The sequence below is a fragment of the Brassica rapa genome, chromosome A09 (genome assembly GCF_000309985.2).
Source record: "Brassica rapa cultivar Chiifu-401-42 chromosome A09, CAAS_Brap_v3.01, whole genome shotgun sequence".
Classification (NCBI taxonomy): domain Eukaryota; kingdom Viridiplantae; phylum Streptophyta; class Magnoliopsida; order Brassicales; family Brassicaceae; genus Brassica; species Brassica rapa.
Genome location: NC_024803.2, coordinates 17,553,216 through 17,575,538, shown reverse-complemented (window position 1 = coordinate 17,575,538; position 22,323 = coordinate 17,553,216). Strand labels below are relative to the sequence as shown.

Sequence of the window (22,323 nt, the reverse complement as noted above, 5' to 3'; positions counted from 1 at the left end):
CTCATATCTCTTTCCGGTCACTCGACTCGATGCAGATCGATCTGTCGCAGTCACTCAGATCTCTCTCTCCTCGCGGAGTTGACGTGTCGACTCAGCGCTGAGTCCATTTTCTTATAAACCCTCTTCGTAAAATTCATTGAGATCAACTCCATCTCTCTCAACGAACTGGGGGGCTTACTGTTGGACATGAACTTTGTCCCCAACAAGGCCTATAAGATAATGGGCTCAGCCCATTTGAAAGGGGGTCACTAGGAAACCCTAGACCTCTTCTTTCTATAAATAAGGAGCCAACCTCCTTTGAGAAGAGGCTCTCTTGGACTCTCTTTTGGTCTCTCCTCCATCTCTATCTACTTCTAGAGAGAGAAACGCCTCTCCACATGCTTTCATCTAAGCACTTGTGATCCTTTGTTGTAGAACTACGATTGGCTTGATCCCCTTTCGGGGTACGTAGGCAACCCTTCACCGGGTCCAACTATAATCATTAAACACCTTTTTTTATTCTCTTCGAGTCGTCTCCATCCGGTTCAAGCTCAGCATGAAGACTTCTCCTAACCCCACCGACGAGTCCTCGTCTCGTTCATTCACTAGTTTGTTGACAGTTCTCGGTTCAAACAAGCAGCCTTTCCTTCAGGTACATAATCATACCTATAAACATTTAAGCAAACATCCTTAGTTGATCGCAAAGGCTAAAGCAAAAATGGCGTCTGATACTTACTGATGCATACGAATCATCATGTCGTGCAAAGTAATTTGACTATCTTTGATATCATATTGTTCTTACTTTATTTTACGAGAAAGTTGGTATACTCCTGTCGCTGCCATAGCTACATTAACACTGAACAAATTCCAGTTTTTATGTAAAACGAAAACAATACTCCAATAAGGAAATCATTACAAAAAGCAAACTCAAAAAGCAAGAGGTAGGCGAAACTTACAGGAGTGATTACAGTGCTACAACGACACCAAATCATTCCAGTACATGTCACAGCTTATACAAACAATTAGAATAACTGTAGTCAGAAGATTTTGAGATATGGTACAACTAAGAAGTAGTAACTAACCACAATGTGTGTATATACCAATTTACTGAAGGTATGAAATATTTTCTGGAGGTTTCTGGAAATCAGCAATGTTAGCAATGCTTAAATCCCATTTAAAAGTTGGAGCCCAGAAATGAACTGATAAGACCAAAAATTAGAATGAGCTGAATCATTTATTGGTTACAATTAGAGTATTAAGTTGTTAGAAAGGAGTAACAACATAATAATCAAATGCAGGATTGTGGGACATTAGAGCCAAAAATTATTAGACCAAATAACTGTCATACAGGGTTAAAATTCATAAATCGTTTGATTTTGAATGATGCATAGATTCTAATTGATTTCCATGAATGTAGCGAAATAAATATAAAATGAAAATTAGAAGTGAAGAAATAATGTGAACAGAATCTGAATTGACTCACTTGTTTTAGGTCCCGCCGGGTGGTTCCAGAGTGCTTTAAGCTTCGATGTCGCCATCTACTTTTTCTTTTTGGAAAATTCTCTTTTCTGTCTTGTTCAGTCTAACATAAATATCAACGAAAAAGATGCTACATAAAATGACGTCGTATATTACAACATTTATGTCATCTTCAACCCAACTGCAAAATACTATTTAAGTGTGAATTTTACACCAAAACTTTCTCCAATCTAATACTAAAAATTACACCATTTTAGTGTAACACTATAATTTTACACTAAAATTTGGTGTGATACTATTCACCACACTAAAACACTATTTACTCCACTAAATCATTATTCACTTATTTTATTAATAAATTATATTATTAAAAATAAAAAAATTAAAAAAGTTAAAAAAATATAATATTATGAAATAGCTTTTAGTGTGAAGTTTAGTGTTGTGGTTGGAGAATTTGTTTTTAGTGTTGAAACTACACTAAAATAGTGTGGTTTTGACACTAAAATAGTGTTATGGGTTGGAGATGCTCTTAAAGTTACTATCGATCCTATCTATCTATTCTATTAAAACAGCAGCATCACCTATTGGCTATTGATATATGTGTGGTCCAACTATTTTAATATAATTATTAAAACTTTTTATTAATCATTTAAAAGAAATATTATACAGAAACACAAATATAAAAATTAAATTTCTTACAAAATGTAAAACAAAAAATATAACTGCCCTTAAAGAACGGGTCAGAATCTAGTTGATTTTTAAAATGAATTCTTTAATACTTTTTTTCAAACTTTTCATATATAGTAAATAGTTATGCACTATTGCAATTCTCTTCCTCTCCTTTTTCTAGTACACACTATATTAAAATTAGAAACCGGTACTAAAATATCGAATTTACACTGTTTCGTCAAAAAGTATAAATTAATAACTTTTGTGAATAATAGTTTTCAATTAATTACCGTTTCAAATATAACAAAATTAAAGTTTTCACTTATCAAATATTTATATTTAATGTGATTTACCCTCTTAACTTTCCTTAAATAGTATATGTACTATTATTTATTTATTTATTACCATTATAAAAAAGGTATGATTACGTAAACCGTCACCTAAATATCAGAAACACACTACAAAAAAATATCAGTTTAAATCATTTATTTTTAATATTTTCATTATTTATAAATGATGTAAAAGAAATTTACATCACTTATATAAGTGACTGTGAAAATGGTGATGTAAATAATATGCATCATGATGCAAAAGATAATACTATTTTAATCACTTATTTTAAGTGATGTAGCCAGCCGCAACGGTGATCTTTAATGGATCCTTAGCGCCTAATCCGATGCTTATCGGAATAAAGAAATATTATTTAACCTAAATAATCCAAGGATCAATCCGTAAATAAAGATTTAACGGACATGATCCTTAGAAACGTGGCACGATTTGGTTCGTCCGTCGGTTTTGTCTTTCGTACGTATCGGAAAAAAATTATTCATTGTCGACCAAAGGCGAGGAAAAAAAACGTCTCGAGTGAAGGCGATTCGATCCATCCCGAGAAGAAGGTAAATCGTAGGGTGATTTTGTAGATTTATGCGTTGAGATTTTGTTTTCTTTGTTATATTCCCCTCAAATTAGGGTTAGGTTGTGAAGATTCAATCGATTTGTCTTTTAAAATTAGGGTTTCAATCGATTTGGGGTTTTCACTCGATTTAGGGTTTTCAATCGATTTTGTTTTGAAACGATTTGCGGATATTCTCGTTCGATTACAATCTTCTTTCATGTTCTTATTTGTGTTTGCTTACGGTTTGTTCAATCCGTGCTCGTTTCTAAAGATCTGTGATTGTTGTTGTTTATATCATCTTCGTTTCTAAAGATCTTTGATTTCTTTCAGGTTTAACCAATCATGGGACAAGACTATTCGTACAACCAGCCTTCTTCATCAGATGAGTTCGACATGACGTCCCTTCTTGAAGCAGAGGCTGCTCTTTACGCGGATGAAGGACATAGTAGTTTCTCTATTGGCGAGCCGGTTCACAACCCACCTGAGGTTGATGATGGCATCCCAACGAGATGCTACTGTGGCAGTGAGGCTGCTATTGCAACATCTTACACGCGAAAAGATCCAGGGAGGTTGTACTACACGTGCGAGAATAGAGATGATGGGGGCTGCCACATATGGAAATGGTGGGATGTGGCAGTCACGGAGGAGGTGAGTGAGGTTCAGAGAGAACTCAGGCTGCTTAAGGAGCAAGGTTTCAAGTGTGATCAGAAGCTGATTAAGCTACAGAAGACCGTCTGTGAGCTCAAGAAGAACTCAGAGTCTACAAATGGCTATGCATTCGAAGTTTGTGTAATGGTCTCCGTATTAGTTTTTCTAGGTTTGGTGCTTATGTTTGTCAGTGGTACGTATCTCTCTTGAGTTTTTGTTTGTTCTTCATGATATTTTGTAAAACTTATGACAGTTTAATCTCATGTTTATGCAGGAAGAGCTTCAAAGATGTAAACCAGAGTGTCGAGAAGCTCGAGTCTCTCTTTAGGTACAATACCACAACTGCCTAGTCTCTTTTCTTATAACTATAAACGTATAGTAGTGTATTTTTATTTGTATTTGTATACCTCATAAATTGGTTCTAGTTAAGTAGAAGCTAGTTGTTTGGTTTCTCTGCATTGGTGGTAAATGCTAGTTAAGTAGAACCTATTTAGTTTGGTTTCTATCTTCCTACCGCCATAGATTTGATTGTTTTAAATGGCTGTTACCGTGATTTGATTGGTGTTTAATGCAAGTAGTTAGCCTGAGTTCTCTCTGAACCTCACTCACCAATTTGAAGAAGAAGAATGGTAAAGAAGAGTCTTTGTCACAGATTCAGGCCATAATAGAAATGAAAGCAAAAGTGTCAAAACAGAAGTTGCTTGAACGTCTACTTAGCAAAAAAGAGCCACTCACTGAGATGGAAACATCTCTTAAGCTCAAACTCATGTCTGAGATGTTATGAGGTTAGGTTGCATAGTTAGCGTTCGTATTGAACCTATGTGTCGAGTAGTTACATGTTGTTTGATTGCATAGTTAGCTGTATCGATTGAACCTATGTGTGGAGCAAAAGTAATAACTCTTGTCTTTCTTTCAGTTTAATGTGTTGAGCAAAAGTAATAACTCTTGTCTTTCTTTCAGTTTTAGCAGTACGGTCACGGGTGTTGCAAGTCACGGGTGAAGATTGTCACGGGCTGTGAACTACTCAAAGTCACGGGTGCTTCTGTTTTTCTAGCATGTGAAGATTGTCACGGGTGGTTATGTTTCACGTTAATGTAGTATAAGTAGTAGTCATTGTTGTTTAAACTATGTATCTCGTTCTCCTACTTTCCTCATCAACAAAACTTTGTATCTCGTTCTTGTGTAATATTAAGCAACGAAGTTCTTGTAGTATTTGCGTTCAACATTGCTTCTCACTTTGCATCTCATCTTCTCCGATTGATTCTACGGTGGACCTTTTTATCTATCTTGTTATAAGGTATGGTCTTCATGTTTAGTGTTACTCGAGATCTAATGGTTTTGGTTCGGTTTAGACTATTCCTTAGGTTGAAGTTTATGGTTTGGCAATTGAGATGTGCGTTTCTTTGAACTTATAGTAAAAAGAAATAAAAATTGTAAATTTGAATCTATATATTTGAACTTATAGTAAAAAGAAATAAAAATTCTAAAAATTGTAAATGTGAATCTATATATTTGAACTTATAGTAAAAAGAAATTAAAATTCTAAATTTGAATCTATATATTTGAACTTATAGTAAAAATAAATAGAAATTAAATTTGAATCTATATATTTGAACTTATAGTAAAAAGAAATAGAAATTCTAAATTTGAATCTATATATTTGAACTTATAGTAAAAAGAAATTAAAATTCTAAATTTGAATCTATATATTTGAACTTATAGTAAAAAGAAATATAAATTCTAAATTTGAATCTATATATTTGAACTTATACTAAAAAGAAAAAAAAATTTAAAAATAAGAACTTATATATTATTTTTAAAACCAGGATACCTAAATATGTCATCATCTTCATCCGATGATCTGGAAGAAAGATTGGACGAAATTATCGACGAATACGTCGAAGACACATTCAACAACATAGTGGAGGGCAGGACCATTAACCAAAGGGGACGTGCTTATGTAGAACGACACCGCGAAGGAGGACACATACAATTATGGAATGACTACTTCAGCGAAGATTCGACATTCTAGTCAGAATTATTCAGACGCCGTTTCCGCATGAATAAGAGATTATTCTTGCGTATTGTCCATCGCCTATCAAGGTGCTTTCCATTCTTTCAGCAAAGAAGAGATGCAACCGGGAGGTTAGGTGTTACTCCACTACAAAAATGTACGGCAGCAATTCGTCTACTTGCTTATGGTTCTGCGGCTGACACGGTTGACGAATATCTCCGACTTGCTGAGACCACTGCACTTTCGTGTTTACATAATTTCACTGACGGAATTATACAGTTATTTGGAGAAGAGTATCTACGACGACCCACCGCAGAGGATCTTCAACGACTACTCGATATTGGAGAGCAACGCGGGTTTCCTGGGATGATCGGGAGCATTGACTGTATGCATTGGGAGTGGAAAAATTGCCCGAGCGCTTGGAAAGGACAGGACACACGTGGATCAGGAAAACCGACAATTGTCTTAGAGGCTGTGGCTTCTCAAGACATTTGGATATGGCATGCTTTTTTTGGTCCTCTAGGTACCTTAAACGATATTAATGTCCTCGAACGGTTTCCTGTTTTTGACGACATTATAGAAGGTCGAGCTCCCAGGGTAAGGTACATGGTCAACGGACACATGTATAAGTTGGCGTACTACCTCACTAACGGTATATATCCAAAATGGTCAACATTTATCCAATCTATCACACTCTCTCAATGTCCTAAACAAGAGTTATTTGCCAAAGTTCAAGAAGCAACCCGAAAAGATGTGGAGCGGGCTTTTGGAGTATTGCAAGCCCGATTTGCGATTGTGAAGAACCCGGTAAAAACATTGGACAAAGCAAAGATAAGCAAGATTATGAGAGCATGTATCATACTACACAATATGATAGTCGAAAATGTACGGGATGGATACGGTACACTATTTGATATATCTGATTTTGAAGAAGGAGACGTAACCAGAAGTTTACGGTTGGAAACCAACAGGCCTACAAATCTCAACACCATATTTCCCATTCGGAATGATGTTCGGGATACTCGTATACATGAACATTTGAAAATGGATCTAATTGAGCATATTTGGAACAAATTTGGTGATGAATATTAATAATTCTTGTATCTTTTTATTGAATCATGAATAATAAATAAAAATTTAAATTTCACTTTTTTAAAAAAATTATTTATTTATTCCTAGGGATTCCAAATCGAGTATCACCATTGCATACACCTTTTAGACTATGATCCTTAACTATTCAAAAAGAAAAAAAAATACTATTCTAATCCTAAGGACTCTTGAGACAGTACCACCATTGCACTTGTTCTAAGATTATATCATTTGCAATAAATGATATTAAATCTAAATCGATTTAGTTAAGTGATGTTAGTATTAGTATCAACTAAACTAACCGATTTTAATTATATACATCATTTTCTAATAATTGATTTAAAATTAATGTCAATTTTCATAAATGATTTGAATAGTTGTATCCATTATAATAACTGATATAAAATTAGTATTGTTTGCAAATAATTGATAGGGAAAATCCCATGAAAAACCTCAAAAGTGGCAATCACTTCCATTTTAAACCTCCAACTATTATGTTTCCATAATCTATACTATTAAAGCAGGATCCTATTGTAATAATTACCTTAGGGGCATATTTCTTTCACTAACATTGCATGTTTCATTAAGGGCAATTAAGTAATATTAATAACAAATCTATATTGGGTCATTATTTTTGGATCCAGCCCAAATCAAATCTCTTTTGGGCCATTTGGGCCTATTAAAAAATCAGATTCAATTCTCACTTTTTTTTTTTGCTTTGGGCCATTGAGTCCAAGTTCAAATAATTTTTTTTCAACTATTCTTAATTATTATTTTTTTCTTTTCTTAATATAATTTAAGCATTCGTAAAAATAATTGAATTTTTTTATTGAAAAGTATAAATCTTTATTAAAAGTATATAATTTTTTAATTAAAATATTTACCCCATAATAAAATTAATTTATTAGAGTTATACCAACTTAATTCATTAAAAAAATAAAGTTTAATTTTTTAACATAAATAGTCATTTAAAATGAAATACGATAAATAAAGATAAAAATTTTAAGTCTTTTATAAAATAAAACACAAATATATGAAAATGTGACATTTACTAAATATTTGTCAATTGAAAAAAAAAATAATAATAAACCCGCGCTTTGAAAGCGCGGGTCAAAATCTAGTAAACCTTGAAAGTAAAATCATTCTTAATAATAACTGCAAAAGTGGCTACCGTGTTTCTTCTAATAATAGGATGTACAAAATTACAAAATTTGTTGACGTCTTAGTTAACTCCGTTAGATTTAATAAAACATGTGGCTTATTAAAATTATTTATACTTTAACAGTCCTTATTATTATTTTAATTACAGACATTAATTTAAGATCCCTAAACTGATTTGTAGGGTTTAGTCATCGTGAAAGTTCGTGAAAGCAAAGAACAGAAAACTCAAAAGAGAATGCCAAATATTGAGAAAGAGAACTTCTTATGTTAAAATGGAAGTGCTTGTCACTTTGGAGGTTTTTCATGGGATTTTCCCATAATTGATATGATAGTTGTGTCAGTTTTGACTTTTGACAAACGATTTTTATACATACATCGTTTATAAAAAATGATGAAAAATATTTTTTAATATATTTATAAAATCATTAAAATAACTTTGCATCATCAGTAAATTGATGTTTAACATATCAACAAAACTTTTGTATATTTTACTATTTTAAAACCAATACTATAAAAAACTAAATAAATAACTAAATTTAAACTGGTAACTATAATAATAATAATAATAATAACAATGATAATAATAATAATCTATAATAATAATTTGGAGTTTTCTCTCACCTCATGCGTCGACGTCAGCATTCAGCATGGGTCAAACTGTGCCACCTGTCCACTTTTTTTAACTGTCTGTATATGCTATGTCGCTGTATTTGTTGGGCTCTAATTAACTTTACAAACTAGGCCCATTGCTTATAGGGTTTTCAAGCGACGTGTCTCTTTGGATCTCCAGTCTTCCGAGCAAATCCTATGTAAAGTCTCCCATTTCTGGCTATTATCTCCATTAATCCATGCTTGAAGGTCGTTCCACCACTCCCCTCCCACTCTTTCTCATTTAAACGTACTCATCATCCTCAAACGTAACCGTTCAGAGCTCCTTCTATAAATGGTTTACTTGCAAGCGATTCACATCCTCACTACTATGACATCCAAAAAGTCAAACTCTGTCAAGTATCAACTTCTACCATGGCGAATTTGGACACTGTTTAGGGTGAGTTTGGTCTCGGGTGAAGTAAACAATACTAGAAATGGGTCGAACAGAGGCGTTTATTAGATTTCGAGATGATGTTACAAAGGTGGAGAAAGTAAAAGCAAGCCGGAGCTCGTGAGAGCTTAAACCGGAGAAGTACAAATAGCAGAGAGATGATTGTACGGATGATAAACCCTAATCTCGCCGCTAAGTTTGTGTAGCTAAGTGTCGATGCCTTTCTCCTTTGCTCTCCTCTCCTTTTATACTCTGTTCGATTACCTTAACCTAATCTCCTTTTACCGATTGGGCCTTGTCGGCCCTTCGGGCCTGACTAGGAAATGCTCGCTCTGAGCCGCTTAGTCGATCAGTCCTGCTCCGTTTGCTCTCTGCTTCGACTAACAGCATTCCCTGGCTAAGTCGAAGCCTCGAGAATCGGCTTCCGAGCCGACGTCGACTCGGTTTGCTGGATTGGGCCCTTTGTTCGATGGGCTTTGTGGATGGGTTAAATCCATCCCCAACAGTAAGTCCCCCCCCAGTTCATTGATGGTCGAGCGGTCGATCTTCGATGAATTTGGTGTCTTTAGTTCGGAGGACAAAGGGTTCAATCCGAGCAAATGACTGGATCGTTGAGGAGTCAATCCGTTTAATCAACGCTTCTTAATCGGGAAAATGAATCGACGCATCTGTCGATCACGCGTTGTGATCGTGAGATAAGCATTTACCGGTCGAGAAGACGGATCGACGCATCTGTCGACCACGCGCCTAATTGGGTTTAGGCCCACTTAGGCCTTATTAGGTGTAATGATGACGCCTTGATCCCAGCGCTTATCTCTCCCTATAAATAGCGCACCCCTCTCCGCTCCTTTTCATTTTTCTCCGCAGCGTTAAAGGTACTTTCTCTCTCTACGCTCCTTCTCTCTCTTTATCTCTGTTTTTAGATCTACGATTATCCGAGATGTCGTCGTCTCATCGTTTGACGCGAGAACAAAAAGGAAAGGGGGCGGTATCTTCTCGGGATTCTGCTGAGAATCCTGACAGTATCCATCACGAAGCAATGATGGATACGGAGAATATGGATCTAGCGCAGCGTCTTTTGATCTCGGAAGCAAGAGAACAATTCCGGGGTGACGACGACGGTCAAGAAGCGGTCGACATCTCGACTGTTCCGATCAGCTACTATCCCGGAAACATCTTTGCCGAGGAGAGTCCACTGGAGGTTTGGAGAATTCGACCTTCGGTTGTCGATGGACAGGACTGGTCGAACGTCGAGAGGATGAAGTCCACTGTGGAGTCGGTGGAGGCTATCCTCCGAGATCTCAACGCACATGGGGTATCGTTCATTATTCCGAAGCGGGATCAGAGGCCTTGGTCACCTCCGAAGGGATATCAGTGTATTTACGAGTCGTATTTCCGGAACGACACGAAGTTGTGGTTCCCAATTCCTCGAATCGTCACGGCTTATGCGTTCCGCAGAGGAGTCGCTTTGAGCCAGCTGATGAACGGTTCTCTCCGGTTGATGGTCGTTCTATCGGTGATTGCGGCCGAGGCGGGGACATCGATGAGTGTGAGGTCGTTTGAAGAGTTGACCTCGGTTTCAATTTCCGACGATGGGCTCGTCTCGACGAGGATGCGCCCAAACTACAACGTGGTCACGGGGTACCCGACCAAAACCTCGGATTGGCAACGTTCGTACTTCTATGTGAAGTCGAACAGGTCAGCGTTCGAGGAACCTCCGAAGTCTGGTTATCGCGTTCTTTGGAATGCGGAGATGGGTACTGCACACTGCCTTTCGTGATGATTGTAGCGTGTGCTCGTCTAACGTGTGTCTTTCTTCTCTTTTTTTTTTGTAGTTGGTCACCCGAATCTCGCCACGTACCCCGAGGATTGGAGGGAGAGTGCTCGGATTGTTGCGTTGCAGAAGCAAGATCACTGGAAGGATTTTACTCGGGAGAGAATTCAAAGATCCGTAGATCGGATTGCCAACCGTAAGTTTCCACTACCTTTCTATGTTTCCGAGTAAATGAACGATGTCTATTAAGGATTTCTCTTCTTGCAGAAAGCTGGATCTCGGACCCGCATCCTCATATTAACCAATCAACATCGAAGAGATTATCCCTCTTTACGCGAGCTGAGCAGAAGGAGATCAACCGAGCTAAAACGATGAAGCAATTGCCGGACCTTAGTCTTATTGTAGCCGGGAAGATAGGTGCCAAGCGAGGCGCTTCTGAGAGCAGGGTTGGTCCTTCGGGGCTGGAGGTTGTAGAGGCGACTCCAATTGCCACTGAGCAGGCGCGTATTGGCGGCTCCTCGCAGGGTAAAAGCTCGAAGAAGAGCAAGAAAAGTGCCGGGGGTCCGAAGGATTCCTCCGAGCCGGAACATCCTGGTGCGGATGGTTCTTCTAAGAAAGGGGGGAAGAAAAGGAAAGCCGGGGACCCGCCCACTGAAGATGTTCCCAAGAAGAAGAGGATGAAGAAGAAAGAACTGGCTCTGCCCCGCTCATCCTCGGTCTGTGAAGAGGAACTTCAGGCTCTAGTTCCTGAAACTATCCCTGAGGTTGGGACCTCGGAGGATGATGAGAATGAGACCATCGCCCTCCGCCGACGGAGACGGGAGGGTCGAGTCACCGAGGAGGTGTCCCGTGGAGCCTTGACCGGTGACCTGCGTTCTACCGAGGTTCCGCGGGAAATACAGACTACGGTAGAACAAAGGGACCGCTTGAGGAATGAGTCCCCTGCTCATGTTACGGAGGGATCTGAGACCCGAGTATCTGGTCGTCCTAAGGAAACCCCGGCAGATGGGTTTAGGTTCGAATTTAACCGTGAGCTTCCGCTGGCTTGTTACCCGGAGGATTGTGCCCGCTTGTTGCGGTTGGTCAAAGGCGGTCCCGATCAACTCCCTTCGGTGGGAGATCTCATCTTCAAAGACGAGTATGAGCACGCCTCTTGCTCGTCTGTAAAGGTAAGCGGTTGTTCGTTCCCTTCTTTTTAAGCCTTAAGTTATTTTAGCTGAGTCTTCTTTGTTGTGTTTTGATCAGAGCCATGGTGATTGGAATGTTTTGGTCGAGAAGTACGACTCATCTCTCAGACGGGCCAGGGAACAGATTCGTGAGGGCGAGGAGGCTAAGAAGAAAACAGAGGAGGCTCTTCGGGTTTCTACGCGAGAAAAGGCAGACGCCATTGCTCGGGAAAGAGCCCTCAGGAAGGCGTTTGACGAGACGCGGACATCTGACGCAGCTGAGCTGCAGATGTGCAAGGAGTCAATGAACAATCTTGAGCTCGTGGTGGATAAGCAGCGGAAGGAAAAGGCTGATCTAGAGGCAAAGATGGCTGCGGAATTGCTAAGGCATTCCGAGGAGATGGACAGGCTTCGGAAATCTCGTAAATACGAGGTCACGCACGAGAGGATTCGCGTGCTGATTGCCATGATCGCTAAAGCCGAGAAACGTTTTCACAAGATTTCCCTCCGCGAGGACAAAAGGGACAAATACGACGATGCTCGGTGTCTCCATAGTCAAGCCTTCGGGACGAGGAAATGTCTCGAGCAGATCAAGGCCTCGGGTGTGGAAATCCCGCAGGAAACTATCGATTTCTTCATCGGGCAAGAGAAGCACTACGAGGAAGAGGCAGAGCGCTTGGAAGTAAAGGAGATTCCGGCGGAAGATCTTTGCCTTTCTCCGCTAGTGTTGGAGTCTCGGTTTTTGATCGAAGAAATATGGCGTCAGCTTGACCCGTTTGGGTCGAATATTGATTTGATCGATTCGGAGGCCGCTATTGCTCTCCGTACTCCTCTTCGTTCTGAAGATCCGATGGAGAAGCCCGCTCAAACTGCCGTCTCTTCCAACCAGCGCACCGATCAAGACATTGATCCTGCGAAGCAGGCATCAGCGGGAGCGGTTGTTCTCAAGGACGGGGCCGTGCCGACTATCGTGCTGACGGATTCTCCTGCTAAGGCATCGAAGAATGCCAGCTCATCTGCTTCCTCGTCAGAGGACCCGGAGAAAGGTGATGATGTTCCGACGGAAATGCCTCCCGCGGATGCGACTGCGCCAGCCCCAACCAAATTTGGCCGTGTCTCGGGCCCCGGAGAGGGAGATGACAGCGGCAACAAGGATCCTCCCGTGGTTGATTAATAACCTTTGTCGTTTGTTGTAAAATTTTCTTTTTGTTTCGGCTCCTCGAAGCCTTTGAACTCATCTCTGTTGTTGTTTTAGTACTCGGAAGGTTTCCTTCTCTTTTGAAAACTTTGAATGATTACTAAGTATTTTCTCTTTTAAGTATGTTACGGATGACCGCTAACAACTTAGTCGATTATGAAATAACTCGTTGCTCGTTAACTCAATCCCATTATTCTTTCTTTGCGATAAGTCGGGAAAGAATTAAGACAAGAATTTTAGATAAGTTTCCGAGGGAAAGGTATCTAGATGCGACACAGTAATCGAGAGAAATTAGGTCGGCCAACTCATTATTCTTCGATTTGTGACAAGATCCGAAATTCCACTCGTGAATTTGGTCAATGATTTACATCATCGGTGACTCTGTTTTTCCCTTCGTTCGATATCTGATCAGGATACGTCCGATTAGTTTGGGCGAGTGCTCGTGGGCCGCTTTCGAGTTAAGGGGCTGACATCGTTTGCTCGTTAGAGGAACGAGATGAGGAAAACTCTTTTTGGTTTTGGGTTGTTGGGGCTGGACCCCGTAGAGGGGATGCCTACGTACCTCCGAAGAGGATCAAGCCTTTCGTAGTTCGTTTTAGTCCAAGTAAAAGTGACTTGGTAGTCATTTACTTAGACGAGTAGAAGTGACCGTAGGGTGCGTCTACTCGGTTTTTTTTTTTTTTTTTTTTTTTTTTTTTGGCGCGAGCAAAAGGTGATGTAGATCATTTTACTCGCTTTTAAAAGTTACTCATTTTATGAGTAAAAACGACGAAGATGCATGGAGTTCCAAGCTCGTGGGACTGCTTCTCCGCGGGAAGTCTCGAGTCGGTATACTCCTGGTTTGACGACTCGAGTGATCTTATATGGTCCTTCCCAATTCGCGCCGAGTTTTCCAGCGTTGGGTTCTTTGGTGTTCTCGAAGACTTTTCTCATAACCAGATCACCGAGCTCGAGAGGACGCGAGCGGACCTTCTTGTTGTAGTAGCTCTCGATTTGGTTTTGGTAATTCTGGATCCGAAGTAAGGCTTGGTCGCGCTTCTCTTCTAGCCCATCGAGGGCATCTAGCAGCATCTCTTGGTTAAGCTCAACGTGCTGAGGCATCTTGGACCGGCGGAGACTCGTTACATTGACCTCGGCCGGAGCCATCGCCTCCATCCCGTAAGCGAGTGAGAAGGGAGTAGATTTTGTTGCTCCTCGGGGGGTTGTCCGATGCGACCAGAGCACGCCGTCGAGTTCGTCGGCCCAATGTCCCTTTTTGAGATCAAGGCGCTTCTTGATTCCGTCGATGATAATCTTATTCGAGGATTCTGCTTGTCCGTTTCCTTGAGGATACCTCGGCGTTGAAGGGCTTAGTCGGATGTTCCACTTGTTGCAGAAATCTTTAAAATTTCCGGCCATAAACTGTGATCCGTTGTCCGTCACGATCTCGTATGGTAGGCCGTGGCGACAGATAATGTTCTTCCAAACGAAGCCGCGAACTTCCTTCTCTGTAACCTGCGCGAAGGCTTCTGCTTCAATCCATTTGGTGAAATAGTCGGTCAATACCAGCACGAAGCGACGTTGGCGAGAATTCGGCATTGGTCCGATGATATCCATCCCCCATCGCATAAATGGGTAAGGTGCTGCGGAAGTTCGCAGTAGCTCGGTTGGGCTGTGGATACTCGGAGCGTGTCGTTGGCATTTGTCGCATCGCCGGGCATATGCTTCGCAGTCGGTATTCATAGTTGGCCAGAAGAATCCCAAGTTCCGAATTTTCAAGGCTAGTGACCGACCTCCAGAGTGGTTTCCACCCGCTCCTTCGTGAGTTTCTGCCATTACTAACTGTGTTTGCTCGGCGAAAATGCATTTGAGGAGAACCTTGTTAGCTGTTACCCGGTGGAGTTCTTCTTCCATGACGACGTAGTGCGCGCTACGCCTCTTTAATCGTCTTGCGGCCCATTTATCAGTGGGGAGCGTGCCCTTGGTGAGATACTGGATGAATTCAGTCCTCCAGTCTGGTATCAGTTGATCTTGGTCTGTCATCTCGGAGTCGTCGTTGGTCTCAGATAAGGACGTTGTTTCGGATTCCGTGGTGACGAAGTTAGCTGATTCCGTTGAGATGTCGATACTTGGTTTCTCGATTCGATGGATTGGAATAGTCCTTTTGACTTGATCGCGGAGCTTGCTTCCGAGTGCTGCTAATGCATCGGCACATACATTTTCTCCGCGGGGAACCTTTGTGAGCTCGAAGAATTCGAACTCTTTAGCTAACGACTGTACAACTCGGAGGTAAGCGTCCATTCTATCATTGCGCGCATCGTAATCACCGCTGAACTGACTGGCGACGAGCTGCGAGTCGCAGTATGCACTGAGCCGCTTAGCCTTGACTGCTTTGGCGAGGCGAAGGCCGGCGATGAGTGATTCATACTCCGCCTCGTTGTTTGATGCTGGGAAACCGAGACTGAACGACTGTCGAATGAGTTCTCCTGATGGAGATTGAAGTTGAACTCCTGCTCCAGAGCCTTTGTTTGTCGAGGAACCGTCGACATGCAGGATCCAGGTTGGATCTGAAGTTTCCAAATCCTGAGCGAGTTCCGGAGATAACTCCACGAGGAAATCGGCGAGGACTTGGGCCTTAGCGGCAGTTCTACACTTGTAGGTGATGTCGAGCTCTCCGAGTTCGATCGCCCACTTGGTAAGGCGGCCAGCTCTGTTTGTGTTTTGCAAGACAGTTCTGAGCGGCTGGTCGGTGAGAACTTCTACCGAGTGTGACAGAAAATAGGGGCGGAGTTTCCTCGCTGATTCGACGACGGCCAGGGCCATTTTTTCAAGTGTCGGGTACCGGGTCTCTGGTCCGGTCATCCTTCTGCTCATGTAGAAAACAGGTCGTTGTTCTCCTCGGTCTTCCTTGATTAGTACGCTGCTGACTGCGGCAGATGAGACCGCAATGTAGAGAGATAAAACGTCGCCTATGTCTGGCTTTGCCAGGATAGGAGGCGTCGTCAGATAATGTTTGAGCTGATTAAAAGCCTCCTCACATTTATCGTCCCAAATGAATTTTTGGTTTCCTCGAAGGAGATCGTAGAATGGGAGACATTTATCGGTGGACCGGGAGATGAAACGATTAAGTGCTGCGATTCGGCCTGTTAGTCGCTGGACTTCTCGGCAGTTTCTCGGACTGGGGAGATCAAGGACGGCTGATATTTGCTTCGGGTTCGCTTCGATTCCCCGCTGCGTCACTATGTAGCCAAGGAATTCTCCGGACGATACGCCGAAGGTGCATTTGGCTGGGTTTAGCTTCATCTTGTACGCGTTTAGGATGTCGAAACACTCTCGTAAATGCGCCAGGTGGTCGTCTGCTCGGACTGATTTGACGAGCATGTCATCAATGTAGACTTCCATCGTTGTACCGAGCTGTTTAGCGAACATGCGGTTGACAAGTCGCTGGTACGTAGCACCGGCGTTCTTCAGCCCGAAGGGCATTACTTTGTAGCAGTAAGTTCCTCGATCGGTTATGAACGACGTCTTCTCTCGATCATCAGGATGCATCATGATCTGGTTGTATCCCGAGAAAGCGTCCATAAACGTGAGCATTTCATTGCCGGCAGTTGATTCGACAAGTCTGTCGATGTTCGGAAGCGGGTAGCTGTCTTTTGGGCAGGCCTTGTTGAGGTCGGTAAAATCGACGCACATGCGCCACTTGCCGTTTTTCTTCTTGACAACCACCGGGTTAGCGAGCCATTCCGGGTAACGAACTTCTGCTATTGAGCCCGCGCTTAATAAGCGCTCGACTTCCTCAACAACTGCTTTGGATCTTTCGGGACCCAACTTTCGTCTCTTCTGTCGGATGGGCTTAATATTTGGGTCTACGTTTAACTCGTGAGTCGTGATGGACTGGTCGATTCCCTGCATGTCAGTCATCGACCAAGCAAAGGTAGACAAGTTTTGCTTCAGGAAATCCGTGATATCACGTTGCATCTCGTCCGATAGATAAGCGCCTACTCGTAGCACTTTACTTGGATCCGATTCGTCGACTGGGACTTCGAGCACCTCTTCTTTTTGTGGGCAGATCTTGCTGATAGGAGGGGAGATCGAGTTGACTAGCGACTGAGATCGCTGCAGTTTGACCGTGGCGATTAAGAGATCTCGTGCGGCCCGTTGATCTCCTCTCACTGTCTTAATCGTGCCATCCATTCCCGGGAATTTGACGCACTGATGGTACGTGGATGCGATCGCACGCATGGAGTACAACCATGGAGTGCCTAGTATCACGTGGTAGGGAGCCTTGGTGCTGACTACCGAGAACTTGACCATCCGAGCTACTCCCTCTGCTTGTACCGAGAGACGGATAGTTCCCATGATTACTTCGGAAGAGGCGTTAAAGCCGGTGAGAGTCCTGGAAGACGGTTTCACGTCTTTTAAGTCGATTCCCATTTTTACGAGAGTTTCGCGAAAAATGATATCGACCGAGCTGCCAGTATCGATCAGCACTTTGGTGACGTCGTACTTATCGATAGCTAAAACGACGAGAAGAGGATCGTTGTGAGGAAAATTTACTCCGACAAGGTCTTCAGTTGAGAAGGAGATTGGAGATCAGTTGGGAACTTCTGCGGCCAGCGCTGCGAGGTGTCCACCATTCGTCGGTGATCTTTGACCGCTCGTACGGAGTCCCCGCAAGGTGGAGATCCTCCCATAATCACGTTGATCCGCGGCCTGACACTTGATTGCTTCCTGGTGAGAAGAGCTCGGAGGTCTTCGCTTTCTTTCGGCGACCCGGCTTTTTTGTGGTCCAGCTTTGCACGCAGATCGCTGACTCGCGCGTTAAGCTGATCTCGTAGATCGACGATAGGATTGCCGTCCGTAGTTGCCAGTGAAGATCCTGGGCTCAGCGAATGCTTAGTTCTTTTAGCATTGAGCTCGACTCGGAGATCGGAAGATCCGGGAGTCTTGTCATTCGTCGACGTGGTCTTTCGTTTGAGGAGTACACGTAAGTCCAACGGGTCGAGGGCTTCCTCGAGATCGCTCTCTTCGTCTGATGAGGACTCCGGTTGGGCGCGAATGACTTCGATCCTTTGTCTGGCTGCTGGCGGATCTTCGTCAGCTGAGGCGTCACCATCGTCGTCTTGATGTGGGATTTGCTCGGCGACCTTTGGCTTTTGGTCGTCTTGACGCGGTTTTGCTTGATTTTTTCGCTGATTTTTCCTGTCCTTGTTTCTGCTCCAACTGTTCTCGCTTTTTGGCTTCGGAGGAGGGATCTTAATTTCACCGCTTTCGAGTGAGGAGAGGAATTGCGCAAAAAGTGTTTTGCACTCTGAAGTGTCGTGACCTTTTACACCGTGGAGTTTGCACGATTTAGTAAGCCCTGGTGGGGTCCGGGAAGATCCTGCTGCCGAATCGACCTGGGCGACCGTGGCTGGCACCGTTGCTCGGGGGGATTCACTTGGAGGATCGGTTTCCCGATGAAAGGTGTTCCACTTCTTCCCGTTTTCGTCGACGACGTAAAGGAGGCCGTTCTTACGGTTGTTTTTGTCACTTGGAGCATGTTGACGAGGTTCGACGTGAGCTGTGGCAGCGTTTTTAGGCGCTGATGGCTTCGCCGAGTTGTGCTTGCTCAAGATCGCTTTAGTGTCTTCTTCCATACGAATGAAGTTGTGAGAACGAGCAACGGCATCTTGCAACGTCGTGGCGGTGCATCGATAGAGATCTTCTCGGAACTTACATTCCACAAGGAGATTGTTCCTCAAGGCATCGACGGCGATGTGGTCTGGGATATTGATTCTTGACACGACCGACTTAAAACGTTCCATGTAATCACGAAGATTCTGGTCCTTCGTTTGCTTGAGGTTCCAGAGAGTCGAAGCCGTTGCTTCACGCTTGGTGAACATGATGTAAGTCTTGAGAAAAGCCGAGGAGAGCTCTTTGAAGCTTCTAATTGAATTCTCTTCGAGTCCCGAGAACCAGGTTAAGGCTTGCTCGTTGAGTGTTTCAATGAAAAGTTGGCAGTATCCCGCGTCTCTTTCATCGGGGGCAAGTCTGGCCCTCGCTACCGCAATATTAAAAGCTGTCAAATGCTCGACGGGATCTCCTCCTGGTTTGTATTCCGGGAGACGCAACTTGTCCATCTTTCGCAGTTTAACCTCCGTCAGTTCCTCGGTGAAAGGAGTACGCGATGTTGATGCGATGACACTGTCAATCTCGGGTACTGCGCTCGTTGCTTGGTGGATCCTCGAACTCATTTGTTGGAAATTTAGTTTAAGCTCAGCGATTTCTCGGACAGTCGATGGATCTGACGCCGTAGGAAAAGCATCGGCGGCTAGGGTTTCCGCGAGTTGAAGAGTAGGATCGACTGGGTTCGTCGTTCGTCCTTCTGCCGGAGTAGGGGGGTTTGTATTGAAGAGGTAACGACGGAGTGGTTGTGACTTGCCGGTGGAGGCGCTAAGAGCAGCGACAATGGCGGCGAGCTGATCATTCGTCGTCTTCTGAACTTCTTCTTGATGAGCAAGTCGGGCTATGACTGAACTCATGAACTCCGACGAGAGGAGGGGAAGAGGCGGAGGAGGCGTGAGCGCCGGCTCCTCTCCTGAGGTATCAGGGTTCGTACCTCCGGTGGTCATATCGGTCTAGAAACGCTGGGTCTGTTCTGGCCCACGGTGGGCGCCAATTGTTTAGGGTGAGTTTGGTCTCGGGTGAAGTAAACAATACTAGAAATGGGTCGAACAGAGGCGTTTATTAGATTTCGAGATGATGTTACAAAGGTGGAGAAAGTAAAAGCAAGCCGGAGCTCGTGAGAGCTTAAACCGGAGAAGTACAAATAGCAGAGAGATGATTGTACGGATGATAAACCCTAATCTCGCCGCTAAGTTTGTGTAGCTAAGTGTCGATGTCTTTCTCCTTTGCTCTCCTCTCCTTTTATACTTTGTTCGATTACCTTAACCTAATCTTCTTTTACCGATTGGGCATTGTCGGCCCTTCGGGCCTGACTAGGAGATGCTCGCTCTGAGCCGCTTAGTCGATCAGTCCTGCTCCGTTTGCTCTCTGCTTCGACTAACAGCATTCCCTGGCTAAGTCGAAGCCTCGAGAATCGGCTTCCGAGCCGACGTCGACTCGGTTTGCTGGATTGGGCCCTTTGTTCGATGGGCTTTGTGGATGGGTTAAATCCATCCCAACAGACACGCATCTTGCCGATTAGAATCAGGACGCCTGGAGCAATCGGTTCCCTGGAAACCTCCGCAGATAATGTTACCTTATCTTCGAGCACCATCCAGAGTTCGAAAGAATTGCAACGCGACAGAACGATGACATCGTCACGCCCCAAACCAATCGTTACGTCTCCCACTTTTTCTTTTGCTTTCACTTCTCATAATGTTTTCTTTTTGTATTTTGGGTTGTTGCAGACTGGGTGCTCCGAGGTACCAGATGATTATATTAGACCAGATCTCAATCGGTTTCCTCTGTTGACTGATTTCTTAGAAAGTAATTTACGATCACCAGAGGTTTTTTTCCATTACCCAAATCTCTAAACTTTCAGTTTATTATAATATTTGATTAACACTCTATGAATATTGAATAGAGAATTACCATTTATCTTAAGAGTGTTTTAGATCTACTTTTCTTAAAGTGTTGTGTTTTTGACCTTGCTAATGCTATTGCTACGAACCTTAACAGGAAAAGTGAAGTACTTTCAGTCTCAGTCTCGGGTTTAGTGGACTCGATATTAAGGAAAACATCATTGCGTTAGTTTATTCTAAAGCAAATGTTTACGGGACCTTACTCCAAACCTCAGGTCTACATAGAATTTCAACGTGTTGGACACACTCTTCTGTTGAACCATGAGTGCGTCCTTTTCTTATTCCCTTTCTTAAACCATGTAATTTCTTATGGAATGTCCTTAATGGTATATTTGATGGTGTGTTTTCATTCTTACGTTTCTAGCTTTCAGGTGACACATGTTTTTTGACTTTTTCCCTTGCTGGAAGAGAATGACTGCTGCAATCTGTGAGGATGTTCGTCGCGGATATAGAAAGAAACGTTGGGGATGTTGGGGTGCTACAAATCCGGATTTGATTGACCAAGTAAAGTGCTGATAAAAAAAGTTTAATTTAGTAAAACAATCATTTTTTAAAAATATATAGATGGTCTTCATATTTATAATTCAGTACTGCTTAATATCTTCTGTAATTCAAATTTATTTAAACATCCCCTAGCTGGTCACTAAGCTTACGGTTGCCATCCTCACTTGATTGCTCCTGAGCAAGGTTACCATCGTCTCATCGAGTCTTCTATTGTATTCATGGGAGGCCCTTCTGAGGTATATGTTACATTGTGCCGTCTCTAACTTGCATATTTGATATTAAATGAATCAGCAACCTAACAAAAACATGGAATAACCATCTTTCCTTTTTTTTTTGGTGTGGTCTAATATTTCAGTCTCATGTGATCCTCTTGAAGGATATGGACAAGTCTGATTGATATGTCGATATGTTCTCCCCTTCTGTTAGTAATAGATATACTATCTCCAATGTCAAATTTACTTTGGTCCATTGTTATAGAAACATTGAACATGTGCATGATTAAATTAATTCATATCTATGAGAGTGTAGGTTACAAACGCGGCATTGGAAAAATGTGGGAGGAAAGTGAGAAAGCAACACTGCTGGTGGACCGAAGAGTGTAACGCGGCCATTGGACAAATGTGGGAGGAAAGTAAGAAATCAACACTGCTGGGCTGGTGGACCGAAGAGACCTTTAGGTTGCGTAATTTTTGTAAGATGATCTACTCTGGAAAACATCATGCCGTGTTGTTTTAATAAAACATCACAAAGTTTGTTCCGCTGCCTTTTTGTTTGTGTTCGTTTGCGGCCATCAGCTCATATGCATGCGTTCTTGACATCAGTTATATTTGTTTAGTTATGTAGAGAAGAGATCTTTACTCTTTTGGTGTTATTAAATCCTTTTATTATTCGAACTGAAACAAACAAAAAAAGTCACCTACTCAGGGTATGACTGGTTTTCCCGCTACCACCCGCAAACGCAGCTTTTGCGGTTGGTAGCGGTTGTTGGCGTTTTGCAACAATCGCTCAAAGCGCTCCAAACCGCTCCAAATCGCTCTGAACTTCATAAATTCAAAAGCTGGTTCCAGCTAGCGTTTGCGGTTGCGGGCGGTTGCGGGAGGATAAAAAAAATTATTTTTTCTCCAAAACAATATAAATACAAAAAGAAAAATATTCAAT

The 22,323-nt window shown here is 42.5% G+C and overlaps 2 protein-coding genes and 1 long non-coding RNA gene across 13 annotated transcripts; 2 read left to right on the top strand and 1 right to left on the bottom strand.

Annotated features, from left to right (window-relative positions):
- Positions 1-584: 584 nt before the first annotated feature.
- LOC103839865 (mitochondrial pyruvate carrier 2) lies at positions 585-1,560 on the bottom strand. The gene is given in 5 exon segments (XM_033280621.1): positions 585-645; positions 782-856; positions 937-988; positions 1,080-1,178; positions 1,463-1,560. Coding segments are annotated over 5 exon segments (342 nt in total). The 5' UTR covers positions 1,518-1,560.
- Positions 1,561-5,507: 3,947 nt separating this feature from the next.
- On the top strand, positions 5,508-6,776 carry LOC103839952 (putative nuclease HARBI1). Its single transcript, XM_018654369.2, has 2 exons — positions 5,508-5,630; positions 5,793-6,776. Exons 1-2 carry the CDS (start codon positions 5,508-5,510, stop codon positions 6,774-6,776), a joined length of 1,107 nt encoding a protein of 368 aa, XP_018509885.2.
- Positions 6,777-8,773: 1,997 nt separating this feature from the next.
- On the top strand, positions 8,774-22,052 carry LOC103839862. 11 transcript variants are annotated; one of them, XR_627484.2, is made up of 6 exons: positions 20,267-20,586; positions 20,759-20,926; positions 21,026-21,165; positions 21,298-21,401; positions 21,521-21,586; positions 21,694-22,052. It is a non-coding gene; the product is annotated as an uncharacterized LOC103839862 (long non-coding RNA). The 11 variants fall into 11 exon arrangements; XR_004451475.1 differs by having other exon boundaries at positions 21,521-22,052; XR_627482.2 differs by having other exon boundaries at positions 21,026-21,401.
- The last annotated feature ends 271 nt before the right edge of the window (positions 22,053-22,323 follow it).

Excerpts from the sequence above, each read along its gene's own strand:
- LOC103839952 (XM_018654369.2), top strand. The coding sequence starts at position 5,508 with ATGTCATCATCTTCATCCGATGATCTGGAAGAAAGATTGGACGAAATT. Across the intron at positions 5,631-5,792 it reads ACCAAAGGGGACGTGCTTAT|CAAAGAAGAGATGCAACCGG; the intron begins GTAGAACGACAC and ends CCATTCTTTCAG.